At 42.2% G+C, this 17,584-nt stretch overlaps 1 protein-coding gene across 1 annotated transcript; it reads right to left on the minus strand.

Moving 5' to 3' along the window:
* Window positions 1-998: 998 nt before the first annotated feature.
* Window positions 999-16,670, minus strand: mep1a (meprin A subunit alpha). Its single transcript, NM_001015767.1, is given in 14 exon segments — window positions 999-1,254; window positions 1,825-2,002; window positions 4,034-4,207; window positions 4,860-5,330; window positions 6,629-6,844; window positions 9,409-9,555; window positions 11,707-11,928; window positions 12,223-12,398; window positions 13,785-13,902; window positions 15,155-15,233; window positions 15,320-15,360; window positions 16,301-16,354; window positions 16,479-16,500; window positions 16,593-16,670. Coding segments are annotated over 14 exon segments (2,115 nt in total). The 5' UTR covers window positions 16,662-16,670; the 3' UTR covers window positions 999-1,106.
* Window positions 16,671-17,584: the final 914 nt, after the last annotated feature.

The following is a 17,584-nucleotide window of genomic DNA, read 5'->3' on the forward strand; positions in this document are numbered from 1 at the left end:
GAGTCTGAAAACAACAATTTTTTGTGCCACCCTCTGCCCTTAGTGACCACTTGGTGCCGACCACGTCAAATTGCTCCAAACCAGTAACAGTAGAACAGAAAAAATCTGATTGGGGGCGGGCGGAAATGGCTGTATATTTAAGATGAAAGTTCCACCAGCATACCCGTGCCTCCTGAGCTTGGTGCACAGCCTAGAGAGTTGGCACTCTCACAGGAACAAAATGGAGATGACTGGCACAACAAGCGGGGCCAGCGTGTTTATTGAAAGTGTAGCTACAGTTGGACAGCACTGCTATAGGCTGATGGCCCATGGAGTGAGTTAAGGTGCCCATACACTATAAGATCCGCTCGCTTGGCAATGTTGCCAAGCGAGTGGATCTTCACCCGATATCCCCACCTACGGGTGGGCGATATCGGGTAGCCCGTGGGGCCAAACAATCGGATTACATTTGCGGCCATGGGGCAGTCGGTTCGGGGACCGCATTAACGAGCTGATGCGGTCCCCGATCCGACCGGATTTTCTAACCTGGCCGATCGAGATCTGGCCAATTTGAGGCCAGATATCGGTCGGCCAGGCCGCTCGGTTCTGCCCATACACGGGCCGATTATATATTACTATAATCGGCCCGTGTATGGGGACCTTTAGTCGCCCCCAAAGATCTCTGCTACCGCGGACTCCGAAATGCCTTTCCACTGGCAATACCAGTAAAATCTCTATAGAATAAGGGTCGGAGCTACATGCCTAAGCAGAAACATGGGTAACCCTAAATCACATCTGAACTGATATTTCAAGAGGGTGAGCCCTGTGTGTTGACTATGTCAGTTAGTCAGTCCTTGGGGGACCACAGCACCAAGACCCATATATACTGAGAATAATCCAGGTCCGGGACTGTACCCATTTAAAGTACAGGCACTAGAAGCAGAATTCAGGCATGAGTAGCTGAGTAAGAGAGGATAAAGAGAGGAGCAGCCCACACAATGCAAACAAACCCACAATCATTAATGTAGTGAAACATGTATTTAACAGCACTTAAAGCAACAATTAGCCGACACCATATTGTAGTGAGTAATAAGGTGTCTCTGGTGTGCAGAGATGAGAGTGTTTATTTATCTTCTGCTTATTATGGCAAGAATAGCCATAGTGAGGGCAATAACACCTGCCCCTCCTCCAATCAACATCCCCAGGACATTGCCGTGCATCTGCATAGACTGGCACTGCTCCCCGGCATAGGAAAAGGCCTGGCTGGAGGCGCACCTGTGCAGAGAAAATCCCAGGTTATTATATAGCCACAGTACTATGTTAAATTAATATAAAAATGAAGACAAAAAGAGTTAAAATCGGGGGCTGAAGGACAATGAATTGACCAAATGATAAAGTGACAGTGACCTGTGCTCTGATAAACTTCAGTCACACTTTACTGCTGCGCTGCAAGTTGGAGTGATATCCCCCCCCTCACCCCCAGCAGCCAATCAGCAGAGCAATGGGAAGGGAGCAAGATAGCAGCTCCCAGTAGGTATCAGAATAGCACTCAATAGTAAGAAATCCAAGTCCGGCTTGGGACTCCTCCAGTTACATGGGAGTAGGAGAAACAATAGGTTAGCTGAAAGCAGTTCTAATGTGTAGCGCTGGCTGAAAGCTCAGACTCAGGCACAATGCACTGAGATGGCGCCTACACACCAATATTACAGCTACAAATATATTTGTTGGTTCAAGAATAAAATGTTAAATGGCAGAAGGAACTATTTGCTGTGTAACAGTGTAAGTTAGAAATACAAATCATGGCAGTGTCCCTTTAATGAAAGCTATTTCTATAACACGGCCCACCTGCAAGAAGCCTTTCCTTTCTCAATGACACAAGCTCCACCATTCAAACAGGGGTTGGGATCACATGGGTTTTCGTCAACGTTTTGTGGAGAACGCCTGCTCCTCTCAAGAACTACTTCTTTTTCTCGTGGTGCAGCCGGTCGGATCGGTACTTCTGTTTTACTGAGGAACGTAAGGTCTGGAGGGAAAGTAAGGAGCAAGAAACAGGCAAATAAATGTGTAAGTGAAAATGTGTGAGGTCAGTTTGTCAGATACATCAGTGAAGAGGTTATGTACAGTATGTACTGGGCTGGGCCCAGGGAAAATAGTTTTTGAAGGGCTTTATATAGAGTAGAACTACTATACTACAGCCCCTCCCCAGAGGCTATTATCCCCCCCACTGCTACTATAGGCACCATCTCTCCCTACTATACCTGCTATCCCACAGCCACAGTCCCTTCCCAGAGGCTATTATCCACCCACTGCTACTATAGGCACCATCTCTCCCTACTATACCTGCTATCCCACAGCCCCAGTCCCTTCCCAGAGGCTATTATCCCCCACTGCTACTATAGGCACCATCTCTCCCTACTATACCTGCTATCCCACAGCCCCAGTCCCTTCCCAGAGGCTATTATCCCCCACTGCTACTATAGGCACCATCTCTCCCTACTATACCTGCTATCCCACAGCCACAGTCCCTTCCCAGAGGCTATTATCCACCCACTGCTACTATAGGCACCATCTCTCCCTACTATACCTGCTATCCCACAGCCCCAGTCCCTTCCCAGAGGCTATTATCCCCCCACTGCTACTATAGGCACCATCTCTCCCTACTATACCTGCTATCCCACAGCCCCAGTCCCTTCCCAGAGGCTATTATCCTCCCACTGCTACTATAGGCACCATCTCTCCCTACTATACCTGCTATCCCACAGCCCCAGTCCCTTCCCAGAGGCTATTATCCCCCCACTGCTACTATAGGCACCATCTCTCCCTACTATACCTGCTATCCCACAGCCCCAGTCCCTTCCCAGAGGCTATTATCCCCCCACTGCTACTATAGGCACCATCTCTCCCTACTATACCTGCTATCCCACAGCCCCAGTCCCTTCCCAGAGGCTATTATCCCCCCACTGCTACTATAGGCACCATCTCTCCCTACTATACCTGCTATCCCACAGCCCCAGTCCCTTCCCAGAGGCTATTTTCCCCCCACTGCTACTATAGGCACCATCTCTCCCTACTATACCTGCTATCCCACAGCCACAGTCCCTTCCCAGAGGCTATTATCCCCCCACTGCTACTATAGACACCATCTCTCCCTACTATACCTGCTATCCCACAGCCCCAGTCCCTTCCCAGAGGTTATTATCCCCCCACTGCTACTATAGGCACCATCTCTCCCTACTATATCTGCTATCCCACAGCCCCAGTCCCTTCCCAGAGACTATTATCCCCCCACTGCTACTATAGGCACCATCTCTCCCTACTATACCTGCTATCCCACAGCCCCAGTCCCTTCCCAGAGGCTATTATCCCCCCACTGCTACTATAGGCACCATCTCTCCCTACTATACCTGCTATCCCACAGCCCCAGTCCCTTCCCAGAGGCTATTATCCCCCACTGCTACTATAGGCACCATCTCTCCCTACTATACCTGCTATCCCACAGCCCCAGTCCCTTCCCAGAGGCTATTATCCCACTGCTACTATAGGCACCATCTCTCCCTACTATACCTGCTATCCCACAGCCCCAGTCCCTTCCCAGAGGCTATTATCCCACTGCTACTATAGGCACCATCTCTCCCTACTATACCTGCTATCCCACAGCCCCAGTCCCTTCCCAGAGGCTATTATCCCCCCACTGCTACTATAGGCACCATCTCTCCCTACTATACCTGCTATCCCACAGCCCCAGTCCCTTCCCAGAGGCTATTATCCCACTGCTACTATAGGCACCATCTCTCCCTACTATACCTGCTATCCCACAGCCCCAGTCCCTTCCCAGAGGCTATTATCCCACTGCTACTATAGGCACCATCTCTCCCTACTATACCTGCTATCCCACAGCCCCAGTCCCTTCCCAGAGGCTATTATCCCCCCACTGCTACTATAGGCACCATCTCTCCCTACTATACCTGCTATCCCACAGCCCCAGCCCCAGAGGCTATTATCCCCCCACTGCTACTATAGGCACCATTTTTTTCTTACATAAATAGAAACATACCTTCGAATTCCAAAAACAGGATCAGATCGTCGTTCTTCAGGAAGTTCCTCCTGTGCAACTGGCTGTGGGATATAAAGGTGCTCCAGCCAAAGTCAGGGGTTCTGTAGCAGTCACACGTAGGATCGAACGTTCCAATGAGGGAAGGCCTTTCCCAGCGTGATATGTTATTCATTGCTGCACAGAAACACAGAAAGCTTATTCAAAAAATTTCGGCACAGAAGCGCAAATGTATGACTGTCCCTGAAGTATGTGCCATTGGGTAATCCTAAATAGGAAACTGCCATTTTAAGTACTAAGGGCCGCCCCCTGGGATCATAGGAGTCACAGTGCACACAAACAAGCCAAGGCACACATACATGCTAGGCCCCATCAGCCAATGAATGGGCCGGAGTTCAGCCTTTTGCTCCCACACTACTTCCTGTTACAGTTAGAGCAGCATCACTTCCTGTCAGCTGATCTCTGAGGGAACACACAGCCCATCACAAAATGGCGGCTCAAGGGAAAGGATGTAAAAGGGCAATATTTACTGATATATATATTCCAGTTTGGCTAGATTCTATAATAGGCTCTTTATATGATATAAAGCAACTCTGGTTCTAGTACTCATTCATTTAGTACACAGTTTCCCTTTTACAACTTTGGGGAAATCGTTAATGGCACTAAGAGCTTATTTGGAACAGGGTCTCCTCTGACAATGGTGGGTCACATATCTTTCCCAGATAGAAACTGATCCCTGCTCTTCCCACTTCCCCCCCCCCATAACCTAGCAACTGGGGGGCCGCTTAGTAACAGCAATTTTGGTGACGTCTGAACCTAAGGAGCTTACATTCTATGATTTGAGAACTCAGGGTTGTGAAACTCCTGCTGGACGACATCCTGTGCTGTACATTGGGGTCCTGGTCGAGCACTGTGATGATCGCCTGTCTGTTCAAGGCCGGCCATTCCATGACATCATCGTCCTCTCCGCTGATCATGTGGAACGAGATCCCCGTGTAGTTGACATAGGGCGATGATGCTTGTCCATGGGGGTAAATGGTTATGCCATAGGCGTACCCCTCGGGGCTGTAGAAAGGATTGCTCATTATACGATCTCCTTTAGTTGTGCTTTCCAGGATTTTGGAGAAATCCTTCACGCGCCATACAGTATTGGGGCATGGGGTTTCAGTGAGGCTGATATCATCGAGGGATATACCGCCGCTGGTCTTGTTATTACCGTGGATTCCTTGGAAGACGTAGCGGAACTTTTTATTGGCGTTGAGGGTCACGTGAGCAATTTTCCAGCTTCGGTCACTATCACCTAAAAAGAGAAAAAGTCTGAAGGTTATATTACTATTAACAGATATGTATGTATATGTTTATTTATAAAGTGCTACTTATATACGCAGCGCTGTACAGTAGGATACATTAATACAAACAGGGGGTTAATAAGATAATAGATAAATACAAAGTATAACAATAAATACAGATAAATACAAGGTACAGTTGCAATAAGTTAAGAGTCAAAGACACAAGAGGATGGAGGTCCCTGCCCTGTAGAGCTTACAATCTATATATGAACAAAAGGAATTCTGGGAATGAATTCCAAACTCCTAATAAAAAATCCCATTTACATGGGTTTATCCTATAGGCAGTGGGTGAGCTTTAGCCTATAGGATAAAACCATGTTTTTTTTAGGAGCTTGGAATTCATTTCCCAGAATTCCTTTTGTTCATTTGTATCTGTATGCGGCAGTCTCCTCAACCTTAATGATTTGTTTATTAACAGATATGGAATGCTCATTAACTCTGATTAACTGCTGATTCGGTGCTGTATATACGGGTCAAGATAAGTAGATATGCTCTTCAGTGCGTATTAAAAAGTTAGTAAATTGATTATCTTTTCCGAAAACATATATCTATATTATGTTCAGCAGAGAGGTAGTCATTAAGCATAACCCAGGGCTTAGTGGAACTCACTATATATAAATCATACATCCTCCTGAAAAAGGACCATGCCCTTAAAGGAACAGTTCAGTGTAAAAATGAAAACGGGATAAATAGACAGACTGCGCAAAATAAAAGAAGTTTTCAATATAGTTAGTTAGGCAAAAATGTAATCCATAAAGGCTGGAGTGGGCAGATGTCTACGATAAAAGCCAGAACCAATCAGTACTTGAGGGGGTCCATATGGGACAGATTCAAATACAAACTAACTGACAGTTATGTCCCATATGGCCCTCCCTCAAGTCACTGGTTGGCTACTGCCTGCTAACAGCTTAGAGAGCTGTAAAGGGGGAAGCAGTCTTCTGGCTATTATGTTAGACATCTACTCACTCCAGCCTTTATAGATTACATTTTTGCCCAACTAACTATATTACAAATATTTTTTATTTTGCGCAGTCTTTACCCAGTTTCATTTTTACGCTGAACTGTTCCTTTAACCCACCCAACATACAGCCAGAAATGTTCAGACCCCACCTCTAGCCCCAAATTTTGGCTAGCATTTCTAGCAGTTATGTATTGATACTGGTGTAAGGGTGGCATCCTGCTACCACAAGGACACTTCATCAATGTGGCCCAGAAACATTAAAGTGCCCCATTTTAGTGCTGACAGTACCATAAATGGTGTGAAGTTTCCTCATCTTTCTAACATTTCCGGCACCATCATCTGTCTTTAGCCAGATCACTAGTCTGTCCTGGGAACTTCCATCCATCTTGTAGAAGAACTGCAAGCACTGCTCGGATCGCTTGGGGTACAGGATCCGGGACTCGAGGAGGGCAGTGCTGCCAATGGGGCCAGAGTGGGTGTCGAAGTGCATGAAGTAGCCAGCATCTGGAAAGGAAGAGCAAAGGGTGATTAGAACAAGGAGACTTGTCAGTAGATTTGGGTCGTTGTGGTTCACCTTTATATTAGCTTTAAGTATGGTACAGAATGCCCCATTCCTAGCAACTTTGCCATTGGTTTTCATTATGTATTTTTTATAGTTTTTGAACTATTTGCCTTCCTCTTCTGCTTCTTTTCATCTTCTGAATGGGGGTCACTGACCCCAGCAGGCAAAATCTTTTGCTCCATGAGACTCCAGTTTTATTGTTATTGTTACGTTTCATTACATATCTCACTATGCAGGCCCCCTCCTATTCATATTCCAGTCTCTTATTTAAACCATTGCCTGGTTGCTAGGGTAAATAGGACCCTAGCTACCAGATAGCTGTTAGTATATAAGTCTGGGGAGCTACTGAACAAAAAGCTAAATAACTGAAAAACCATAAAAAAATAGAAAATTGAGACCAATTACAAAATGTCTCAGAATAGTAATGTCTACATCATACAGGTATGGAATCCATTATCTGAAGACCCATTATCCAGAAATCTCTGAATTATGGGAAGACCATTTCCCATAGGCTTTAACCAAAAATAATGATTCCCTTTTTCTCTGTAATTATAAAGCAGTTCATTGTACTTGATCCCAACTAAGATATAATTGCCCCTTATTGGGGGCAGAACAGCCCTATTGGGTTTATTTAATGGTTAAATGATTCCCTTTTCTCTGTAATAATAAAACAGTACCTGTACTTGATCCCAACTAAGATATAATTACCCCTTATTGGGGCAGAACAGCCCTATTGGGTTTATTTCATGGTTAAATGATTCCCTTTTCTCTGTAATAATAAAACAGTACCTTGTACTTGATCCCAACTAAGATATAATTACCCCTTATTGGGGGCAGAACAGCCCTATTGGGTTTATTTCATGGTTAAATGATTCCCTTTTCTCTGTAATAATAAAACAGTACCTGTACTTGATCCCAACTAAGATATAATTACCCCTTATTGGGGGCAGAACAGCCCTATTGGGTTTATTTCATGGTTAAATGATTCCCTTTTCTCTGTAATAATAAAACAGTACCTGTACTTGATCCCAACTAAGATATAATTACCCCTTATTGGGGGCAGAACAGCCCTATTGGGTTTATTTCATGGTTAAAGGATTCCCTTTTCTCTGTAATAATAAAACAGTACCTGTACTTGATCCCAACTAAGATATAATTACCCCTTATTGGGGGCAGAACAGCCCTATTGGGTTTATTTAATGGTTAAATGATTCCCTTTTCTCTGTAATAATAAAACAGTACCTGTACTTGATCCCAACTAAGATATAATTACCCCTTATTGGGGCAGAACAGCCCTATTGGGTTTATTTAATGGTTAAATGATTCCCTTTTCTCTGTAATAATAAAACAGTACCTGTACTTGATCCCAACTAAGATATAATTACCCCTTATTGGGGGCAGAACAGCCCTATTGGGTTTATTTCATGTTTAAATTATTCCTGAAAACCCCAGGTCCCAAGCATTCTGGAGCACACAGCTCATCACTAAATGGCGGCTCAAGGGAAAGGATGTAAAAGGGCAATATTTACTGATATATATATATTCCAGTTTGGCGAGATTCTTTAATAAGTCACTTAATATGATATAAACTGTCTGTTGGTTAAGTATTCATTCTGGGGGTATAGTTTTCCTTTAATGTGTTTCCCCATAAGCTTACACATTCCCTACAATAATACATTGGAGGCAAGCATCTTGCACTGTATCCATTAATCAGTGAAGGCAGGAGTGGCCCTGGTTGGACTCAGATACCCTTCTGTCCTGTTTTCCCTTAACTTATCAGGCAAGTGCCCTAAGGAATGTACTAAGCGGTCAAACTCTGTGTTTATGCCAGTGGTTAAGCAATAATAAACGGCCTTTAAGATGCAGTAAAAATGTACCAATGTCGCAGAGTTTAAAATGTAATCATGAAAGATCAAGGTTTAAAGAGACAACATACACGAACATATGGCATTTATGAGAGACTTGAATCCTGCCATAAAGCAGTGACTGGAAACACCATTTGCAGAAAGATTAAAGACATGGTCAACCAATCAAAAGCCTTATAAACAAAGTATAGGCACATTTGTACAATAAGGCTGTATATAATGCGGCAGGTTTCATAAATAATCTGCCCTGTCACATGGGTAGCTTCAAAAGAGATGAGAAGGAAACCCCTATGGCGCAGGAAGAGATTTCTCCTGATTGATAAACATGAAATCACAAGCCTTATAAATAAAGTGTAGGCTAATTTGTACAATAAGGCTGTATATAATGCAGCAGATTTAATAAATAACCTTCCCTGTCACATGGGTAGTTTCTAAAGAGACGAGACCTTACGGTGCACGAAGAGATTTCTCCTGATTGATAAAACACTTTCATAAACATGAAATCAAAAGCCTTGATTACTGATTTGGGTTTAAATTTTGAACTATTTAACCTTTGCTTTCCACCGAGCCCAGTATTTCATAAGCACTGCCCAAGCTAAGCTGCAGTTAAATAAGGATATTCCCCCAAAGCAAGTTGTTACCTCGGCAGCCCCCAGCCAAAGTGTGATCCTCAGACCCTGGTTGGCTCATCTCATGCACCCAGTCGGCATTATCGTTGGTGCCCTGTACCATGCCGCAGATATTAATGTACTCAAAGGTACACTGGTCCAGCAGAGTGTGGGAGGCCGCTGAAAGAAAGGCAAATAAAAAATAAATAGAATAAAATTGAGACTGGATTCATCTTAATTAGCAGAAAGACCAACTCTGGCACCCAAGGAAAATGGAGATGCATTGGCCACAAACACCATGCCCCATTATAATAATACAATACCCTTATGCATCAGTCACCACTCTCATGACCCAACCCATCATTCTTACTGGAGACACATTGGTCATTCTCACCATGCTCCGCCCTTTCCATTGCACATTGGAGAGATTCACTGACCGCCCCATTCCCCACTATTCTGTTGTACAAACTAACTGGCTATAGTCAGTCCCAAGTCTTCTATTGGACATAGAGATGTATCCTCATCATCATCATCATGCCTACCTTTCCATTATACATCAGAATATACTGGTCATCATCATCATCATCATCATCATGCCTACCCTTCCATTATACATCAGAATATACTGATCATCATCATCATCATGCCTACCCTTCCATTATACATCAGAATATACTGATCATCATCATCATCATGCCTACCCTTCCATTATACATCAGAATATACTGATCATCATCATCATCATCATGTCTACCCTTCCATTATACATCAGAATATACTGATCATCATCATCATGCCTACCCTTCCATTATACATCAAAATATACTGGTCATCATCATCATCATGCCTACCCTTCCATTATACATCAGAATATACTGATCATCATCATGCCTACCCTTCCATTATACATCAGAATATACTGATCATCATCATCATCATGTCTACCCTTCCATTATACATCAGAATATACTGATCATCATCATCATCATGTCTACCCTTCCATTATACATCAGAATGTACTGATCATCATGCCTACCCTTCCATTATACATCAAAATATACTGGTCATCATCATCATCATGCCTACCCTTCCATTATACATCAGAATGTACTGATCATCATGCCTACCCTTCCATTATACATCAGAATATACTGGTCATCATCATCATCATGCCTACCCTTCCATTATACATCAGAATATACTGGTCATCATCATCATCATGCCTACCCTTCCATTATACATGGAAATACTGGTTGTTATCATCATGCCTTACCCTTCCACCAGATAACTTGAAAATTCAGGGACACCTCTAATAAATACATGTTGCAGGGTTGCACTGATTGCATTTAAATTAAACTGCAATCAGCCCTGCTAGCTGAATTTCTTTTTAGACATGTCCCTGAATTTTTAAATAACCTGGTTCCCCTATTCCACTACTCATGAAAATATACTGGTCATTATCATTATACATAGGAATAAACTGGTCTTTGCCATTATTCCCTACTGTTATATATATAGTAACATTATACTGGTCATCATCATCATGCCCTTTCCTTTAACTATACATGTTAATATATACTGGTCTTCCTCATCATTCCACACCCCTCCAATATACATGAAAGTTTATTGGTCATCATCAACATGCCCTACCCTTCCATTATACATGAAAATACACTGGTCGTCATCAACATACCCTTTCTATTTTATATGAATCATCCCATGCCTTCCCTTCCATTATACATGAAAATACACTGGTCGTCATCAACATACCCTTTCTATTTTATATGAATCATTCCCATTCCTTCCCTTCCATTTTACATGAAAATACACTGGTCGACATCAATATACCCTTTCTATTTTATATGAATCAACCCATGCCCTACCCTTCCATTATCATTATACATGAAAATACACTGGTTGTCATCAACATACTCTTTCTATTTTATATGAAAATCTACTGGTCATCCCATGCCTTCCCTTCCATTATACATGAAAATCTACTGGTTGATACCATCATGCACTGCCTTCCCACTGCACATGTATCAGTCATTCCATGATCCGTTTCCTGCGCCTGAAGATGGACTGGGCGTATCGGTGATGCTGGGGCATCATTCATAGTGCTATCATTCATCCAGATCCCCCTTAGGCACAGTAACCACTCACTCCTAACAACAGCAAATGAAGGCTATGGACTACCATTACCAAAAATCGATCACCTTTGGGAATCCTGCAGTAAAAGGTCAGCTAACTGTTGACCCCTCTATAATAAAAGAAGATATTCATAGTTGAAATCCTAGTTGCAGAAATAAGTAGCGTCCATGTTGCACTTACTGCAGTTGTACATGCGATTTAGCCGCTCTAAGTCTATTTCAGAGAAGTCCAGGCGTTGCCCAATAATATCATTGAATGCTTCTATCTTGGCCGTGATTGTAGGAACATCTGGATTCTTATTGAAGGATAAGGGCCCATAATGCATGACAGATTCATAATCATACGGGGTGTTCAAATCAGTGATGTAGTTGTCCTCATATTTATTAAAATTGTGTTCCATGCCTGGAAATAAAGTCAGCAGATATATTACAGATCCATTATTTATTATGTAGGTTATCATTTCTTTCAAATGCCTGGTGCTAATTATTACCCACAATGCAATACAATATGATAAATATTTCATTTAAACTACTTTGTAAGGGCCTCACCCACCATATATATCTCACATGGAATGTAGTCTAACAAGGAGTAGATAATATGTATAATAAGTGGCTCTTGAATAGATCTGAAAGGGTTTTACAGGAAGAAGCAGATTGGACAACACAGACGCATAACATTAGTACTATTTATACTGACCGCTAGTAATCTCCTCCCACCAGATCTTAACATAGTCATCGCGGTCGGATCGAGACTGTTCATGATAGAAGCCCAGAGCGTGAAGAATCTCATGTTCTACGATGGCCTTGTAATCGCATCTCTCCCCAATGGAAAGGTTCTGTCCTACCTTCAGATCCCCAACCATGGACCAGCATCTAGAACGCATATGGTATTTGTTAAAAAAAATACATCTTCTCAAATGATATGTGGTATCTAGAGAGGACCGAGATGCTGCTTGGTTCACTGCAAGAGGTCAGTTGTGTTCGAGGGTCAGTGTTTTAGTATATCCTTGGGATCTCCTTGCCCAGGTATAATGTTTTGAAGGAGCCCCTGCAATTGGTCTGTTAAGTCAAGAATGTCTTCCTTTTGTTGACCCATTCACCCAACAAACTTAGGAAGACTCCGACAAATAAAGCTAATAGCTCACCTAAATACATATGAAATCTTTTATTAACCTGGACTGCGACTGTTTGATCTAACAGGAAAAATAGTCTCTCCTCTAGAGATTTCCAACTCATTGGACTCACACACTTATAAAATCCCCAAGGTGGGAGAAATAATTATGGGTAACAAAATACTACCTAGTTCTTCTAACGAGTAAATCATTACTGATTCAGCCTTCACTATAGAACAGGAATGTGGATGTGGAATTCTGTCCTTTTGGTGCAACAGAATCATAAGGACTTATTTACAAATGGCAGTCAAGGTGCAAAGTAACATGGTTTTTGCACTTTACACCATCAAGAAGTACCAATATGTGCAACTGTTTACACTTCTACAATGGAGTTGGGCCTTCCTTTGTGTGAGGGGCTGTGATACAGGGGGTGCAGGATATGGGCGGGACATGAGCAACCCCATGGAAAGCTATAGTAGAATTTAGCCACAAAACCATTTGCAAAAGGAATGGAAGTTGTGAGATTATTGGTGCTCATCATCATCATCATCATAGGTGTATAGGTGTATAAAAGAGGACCTTGTAATTAATATCTGGTCTATTACATGGTGAAAGTAAGGTAATGGGGCTCCCTTGAGCCTTAGCCATAAAAAAACATGCCAAGACACAAAAAAAAAACAACCCAGGGCTTCAAACATTGTATTTTTGCAGTTAACCCTCAGGCACCCGTGTAATTTGCCCTTTTGTACCTTGGGATCCCCATGAGGATTAAAATATATATAGTGCTCATATTATATAACAATATGGCTGCGTATCATCGTTTTCCTCATAGACTGGGCACATTGCCCATCAGGTCCCTCCCCTGAGGATCTCATTTACCTACTCAGAATGTTAAAGACACAAAATAAAAAGGAGCCAGGGCTTCAAACATTGCATTTTTGCAGTTAACCCTCAGGCACCCGTGTAAATTGCCCTGCGTTCCCAGTACCTTGGGGTCCCCATGAGGATTAAAATATATATAGTGCTCATATTATGTAACAATATGGCTGTACATCGTTGTTTTCCTCATAGACTGGGCACATTGCCCATCAGGTCCCTCCCCTGAGGATCTCATTTACCCACGCAGAATGTTAAAGACTGCACTTACCCGCCAAATTTTTGAAAGTGGATATATGTAGGCTCCCCTTCATATGGTTTAAAATCCACACAAGATTTAAGACGGAACATTTCAAAAGCTTTTAGAATGACCGACTTTGCATTCAGATCTATAAAAAAAAATAAATAAAAATGATCATAATGTGCATTGTTCACTGAGCTTCTACTAACAGTGGGAGATACCCTGCATACGATATACTGAGAGCTTAGATGATGGAGGAACACGGAGGGTTAATTGGACAGGGGCATAACTATAGAGGAAGCAGACCCTATGGTTGCAGGGGGACCCACTAAGACCCTAATTAATGAGTAATTTCAATGTATCTTGGTAGAATTGCTCAACTTTGTAATGTTTTGGGGCCCTAATTTGAATTTGCTGTGGGGCCCAGTAACATTTAGTTACCCCACTGGCTGTAAATTACATGGGCTTGTGTAAATATATAAGTATCCTAGAATAGTGCCCCCTACTATGAGAAAATAACTCCAACACAATCAGTTGGTCTGTATTAAAATAATAGTGCTAGAATAATGGCAGAATAATGGCATGCCTTCCAGAGACTGAAAAACTACAGCTCCAGTCATTTATACCCCATCTCATACCTAATGCCAATGGGCTGGACTAGAAAGGCGTCATGGCAGCTTACAGTGGAAGCATATTTAAAGACATATATCCCTACTGCATGTGCTTAAACCAGGGGTCCCCAACCTTTCTTACTCGTGAGCCACAGTCAAATATAAAAAGACTTGGGGAGCAACACAAGCACCATAAAAGTTCATGGAGGAGCCAAATAAGGGCTGTGATTGGCTATTAGGGGCCTCTATGCACCCTATCAGCTTACAGGGGCTTTATTTGGTAGGAAATCTTGTTTTTATTCAACCAAAACTTGCCCCCAAGTCAGGAATTCAAAAATAACTCCCTGGTTTGGGGGCACTGAGAGCAACACCCAAGGGGTTGGGGAGCAACATGTTGCCCCGGAGCCACTGGTTGGGGATCACTGGCTTAAACAATGTTTTTGTGCCTACAGAATGGGCCTTGCCGTATGTCACAATGGGAGTGTTACAACTTAAAGTTGGGAATAAATAATGAACCAATGGCCTCACAGGTAAAAATAAAAACTTATTTCTTAAAGAAAAAAAAAAGAGGCTGATCATAGATGTATAAGGCACATGTTTGGGGGATGCTAACATATATGTAACAGTTTTGCTGTTCCTGTGGGGTTATGGCACAATACACTGTATACACAACATGTTAAGGAAGCTCTTTATCTGCCTTGTTAATAATATTCATGTTAAGATGGTATAAAGTGCCCAACACAAAGTATGCTTCACTAGTACACTAAGTTTGTGTATATAAAGGCTTACCTAAGTTATCCGCCAGTATGTAGGGGATGGGGAAGCTCCATCGGTAATAGTCATCAAGCAGAGCATTGCGAGCACGAGGCTGATGGAAAGGGAAAGGATTAGTGCTACTATTCACTGTAACATAGTGTACTCAGGGGTAGGCAATTGTACAGGAACAACACTTACTGGTAATACAATGTCTCCCTCAAACAGGTTCAGTCCTGATTCTGAAAGAGAAGGGATTTGTGTTATTTTCATCCATTTCCTACATAATATAAACTACACAGTGTTTGTCTGACTTACATGGTTTAATTCTCCCTTTAGAGGTCTGTGATTTAGTCAGGTTACAGTCAAAGTTACAGTAAAACACTGGTGTATGAGCTGTAATTTCACAATATCTTGAGCTGTACCCCAAATGTTAAAGGAAAACTAAAGCCTAACTAAAGAAGTAGGGCAAAAATGTTGTACATTATGCCCAAGACACCCACAGCCCATTAGCAGGGAAGATCTGTGCCCCCCCCAACGATGCCCCCAGTAGCCCCACATCTTCTTTCCGGTTATTCCCTGCCCATGTAACTGACACTTTCCAAGATGGGCAGCCAAGTACAGTATATAAAATATGGCATTTTTATTATTATTTATTAATCTAACCTAATTGACTTTCAAGTTGGGCTTTCAGGTGTAGCTAGGAGGAAAATAGTTATTCTTCTCAAGTCTTACCCTAACTGCCATTTAGACAGAGCCACCCCATCATGTCTTCAGATGCCAGCCCCACCTTTTGTGAACCCCTATATTTAAGGTGACCCTATAAAAGTTACTAGGAATCAGTAACTTCTGATTATACTCTCATATAAATGTAATATACAATGTACATTAATACAGTGGTGCTATTTGCAGTGCTGTATATGAGATAATGCCTGTCCATGATACAGGTATGGGACCTGTTATCCAGAATGCTCATGACCAGGAGTCTTTCTGTAATTTGGATCTCCAGACCTGTTTAAAAGCTGACCTTATTGGTTGCTATTTTATATATTTTCTATAGTTTCTGCGTTTGTTACTGTGCTACCTCAACCTAACAAGCCTAAGTATAAGTGGGCAATGAGCAGACAAGGGCAGGTATTGCCTCCAAAACTGATCCTAAACGTAAAATGACAACCTACTTACCCAGATTGATTTGAGGAATATCCTCCCTTAGCTCTCCAGCATCAGCTTCATTCCCTGTGGTTTTAAAAGATTATATCCGATCAGTTAGGATATACATATATAAAACAATTAAATAAAAAAATAGAAATAGAATAAAATCAATAAAAACAATTTCCATTGGTATTTGATCATCACATACCTTGTTTCGGCCGGTGGTTTATCTACAAAGAAAGGAAAACAATGATCATTGTTAAATCTTGCCAACCAATCAGAAGCCTTCCCACCCCAGGAACGTTTGGGGAACCCTACTTACCGAGATGGCAGTGAGACAGACAGAGAGGCCGAGGAGGCAGCAGAGCCGGAAGAGGCCTTGGCGACCCATTACTGCTGCATGGAGGACGCAGACTGGCTTGGCTTCTCTCGGGCAGAGGGATAAGATCTACCTGAACTTTGTACGGTCTCTATCAGCGCTGGGTTAAAAAGTTGGCATTTATGGAAGGAATCATTATGAGAGGCAAGATGTTATTTTGCACAATGTTAATTACTTTATCTTCAAGTTTAAAGGCCATAAAGCAATAAATAACACACGGCCATCAGGTTTAACTGCTTTATTATTAACTATCCTTCAGTCTTGAACATGACCGTTAAGAACAGCAAGAGCAAAGAGGCATCCCCAGGGGCCCCCCAGTGTCACAAGGGGCCCCATAGCCTGAATATTATGTACAATTTCATTGTGTAATCATTACCAGAGATCAGGAATATCATTTACTGCCATTGTACAACAACTGATACAACTGAGAGTTGTGTGGGAACGGTGGGAGTTATAGTAAGTAGGTTAAACATTAACGAAAAATGTATTCCAAAATAAACAGTCCTGTGATATTGTCATTACTACATAGAATACCTAGATACAGTTTTATCTATTTATAAATCCAGGCGTTTATTTAATTTATATAGGAGGGTTATGTAAGGGTTTTTTGCTCATGCTAAAGATATACCTGGAGTATTCCATAACCAGTTGCCAATGTGCCAAGAATATGTATGTGTGTATGTATGTATATCTTTATTTATAAAGTGCTACTTATATACGCAGCGCTGTACAGTAGAATACATTAATACAAACAGGGGGTTATTAAGATAATAATAGATAAATACAAAGTACAACAATAAATACAAGATAAATACAGTTGCAATAAGTTAAGAGTCGAGGACACAAGAGGATGGAGGTCCCTGCCCCGTAGAGCTTACAATCTATATGGGAGGGTAACTTACAGACACAAATAGGCAAATATACCATATATACTC

The sequence above is a fragment of the Xenopus tropicalis genome, chromosome 5 (genome assembly GCF_000004195.4).
Source record: "Xenopus tropicalis strain Nigerian chromosome 5, UCB_Xtro_10.0, whole genome shotgun sequence".
NCBI lineage: Eukaryota > Metazoa > Chordata > Amphibia > Anura > Pipidae > Xenopus > Xenopus tropicalis.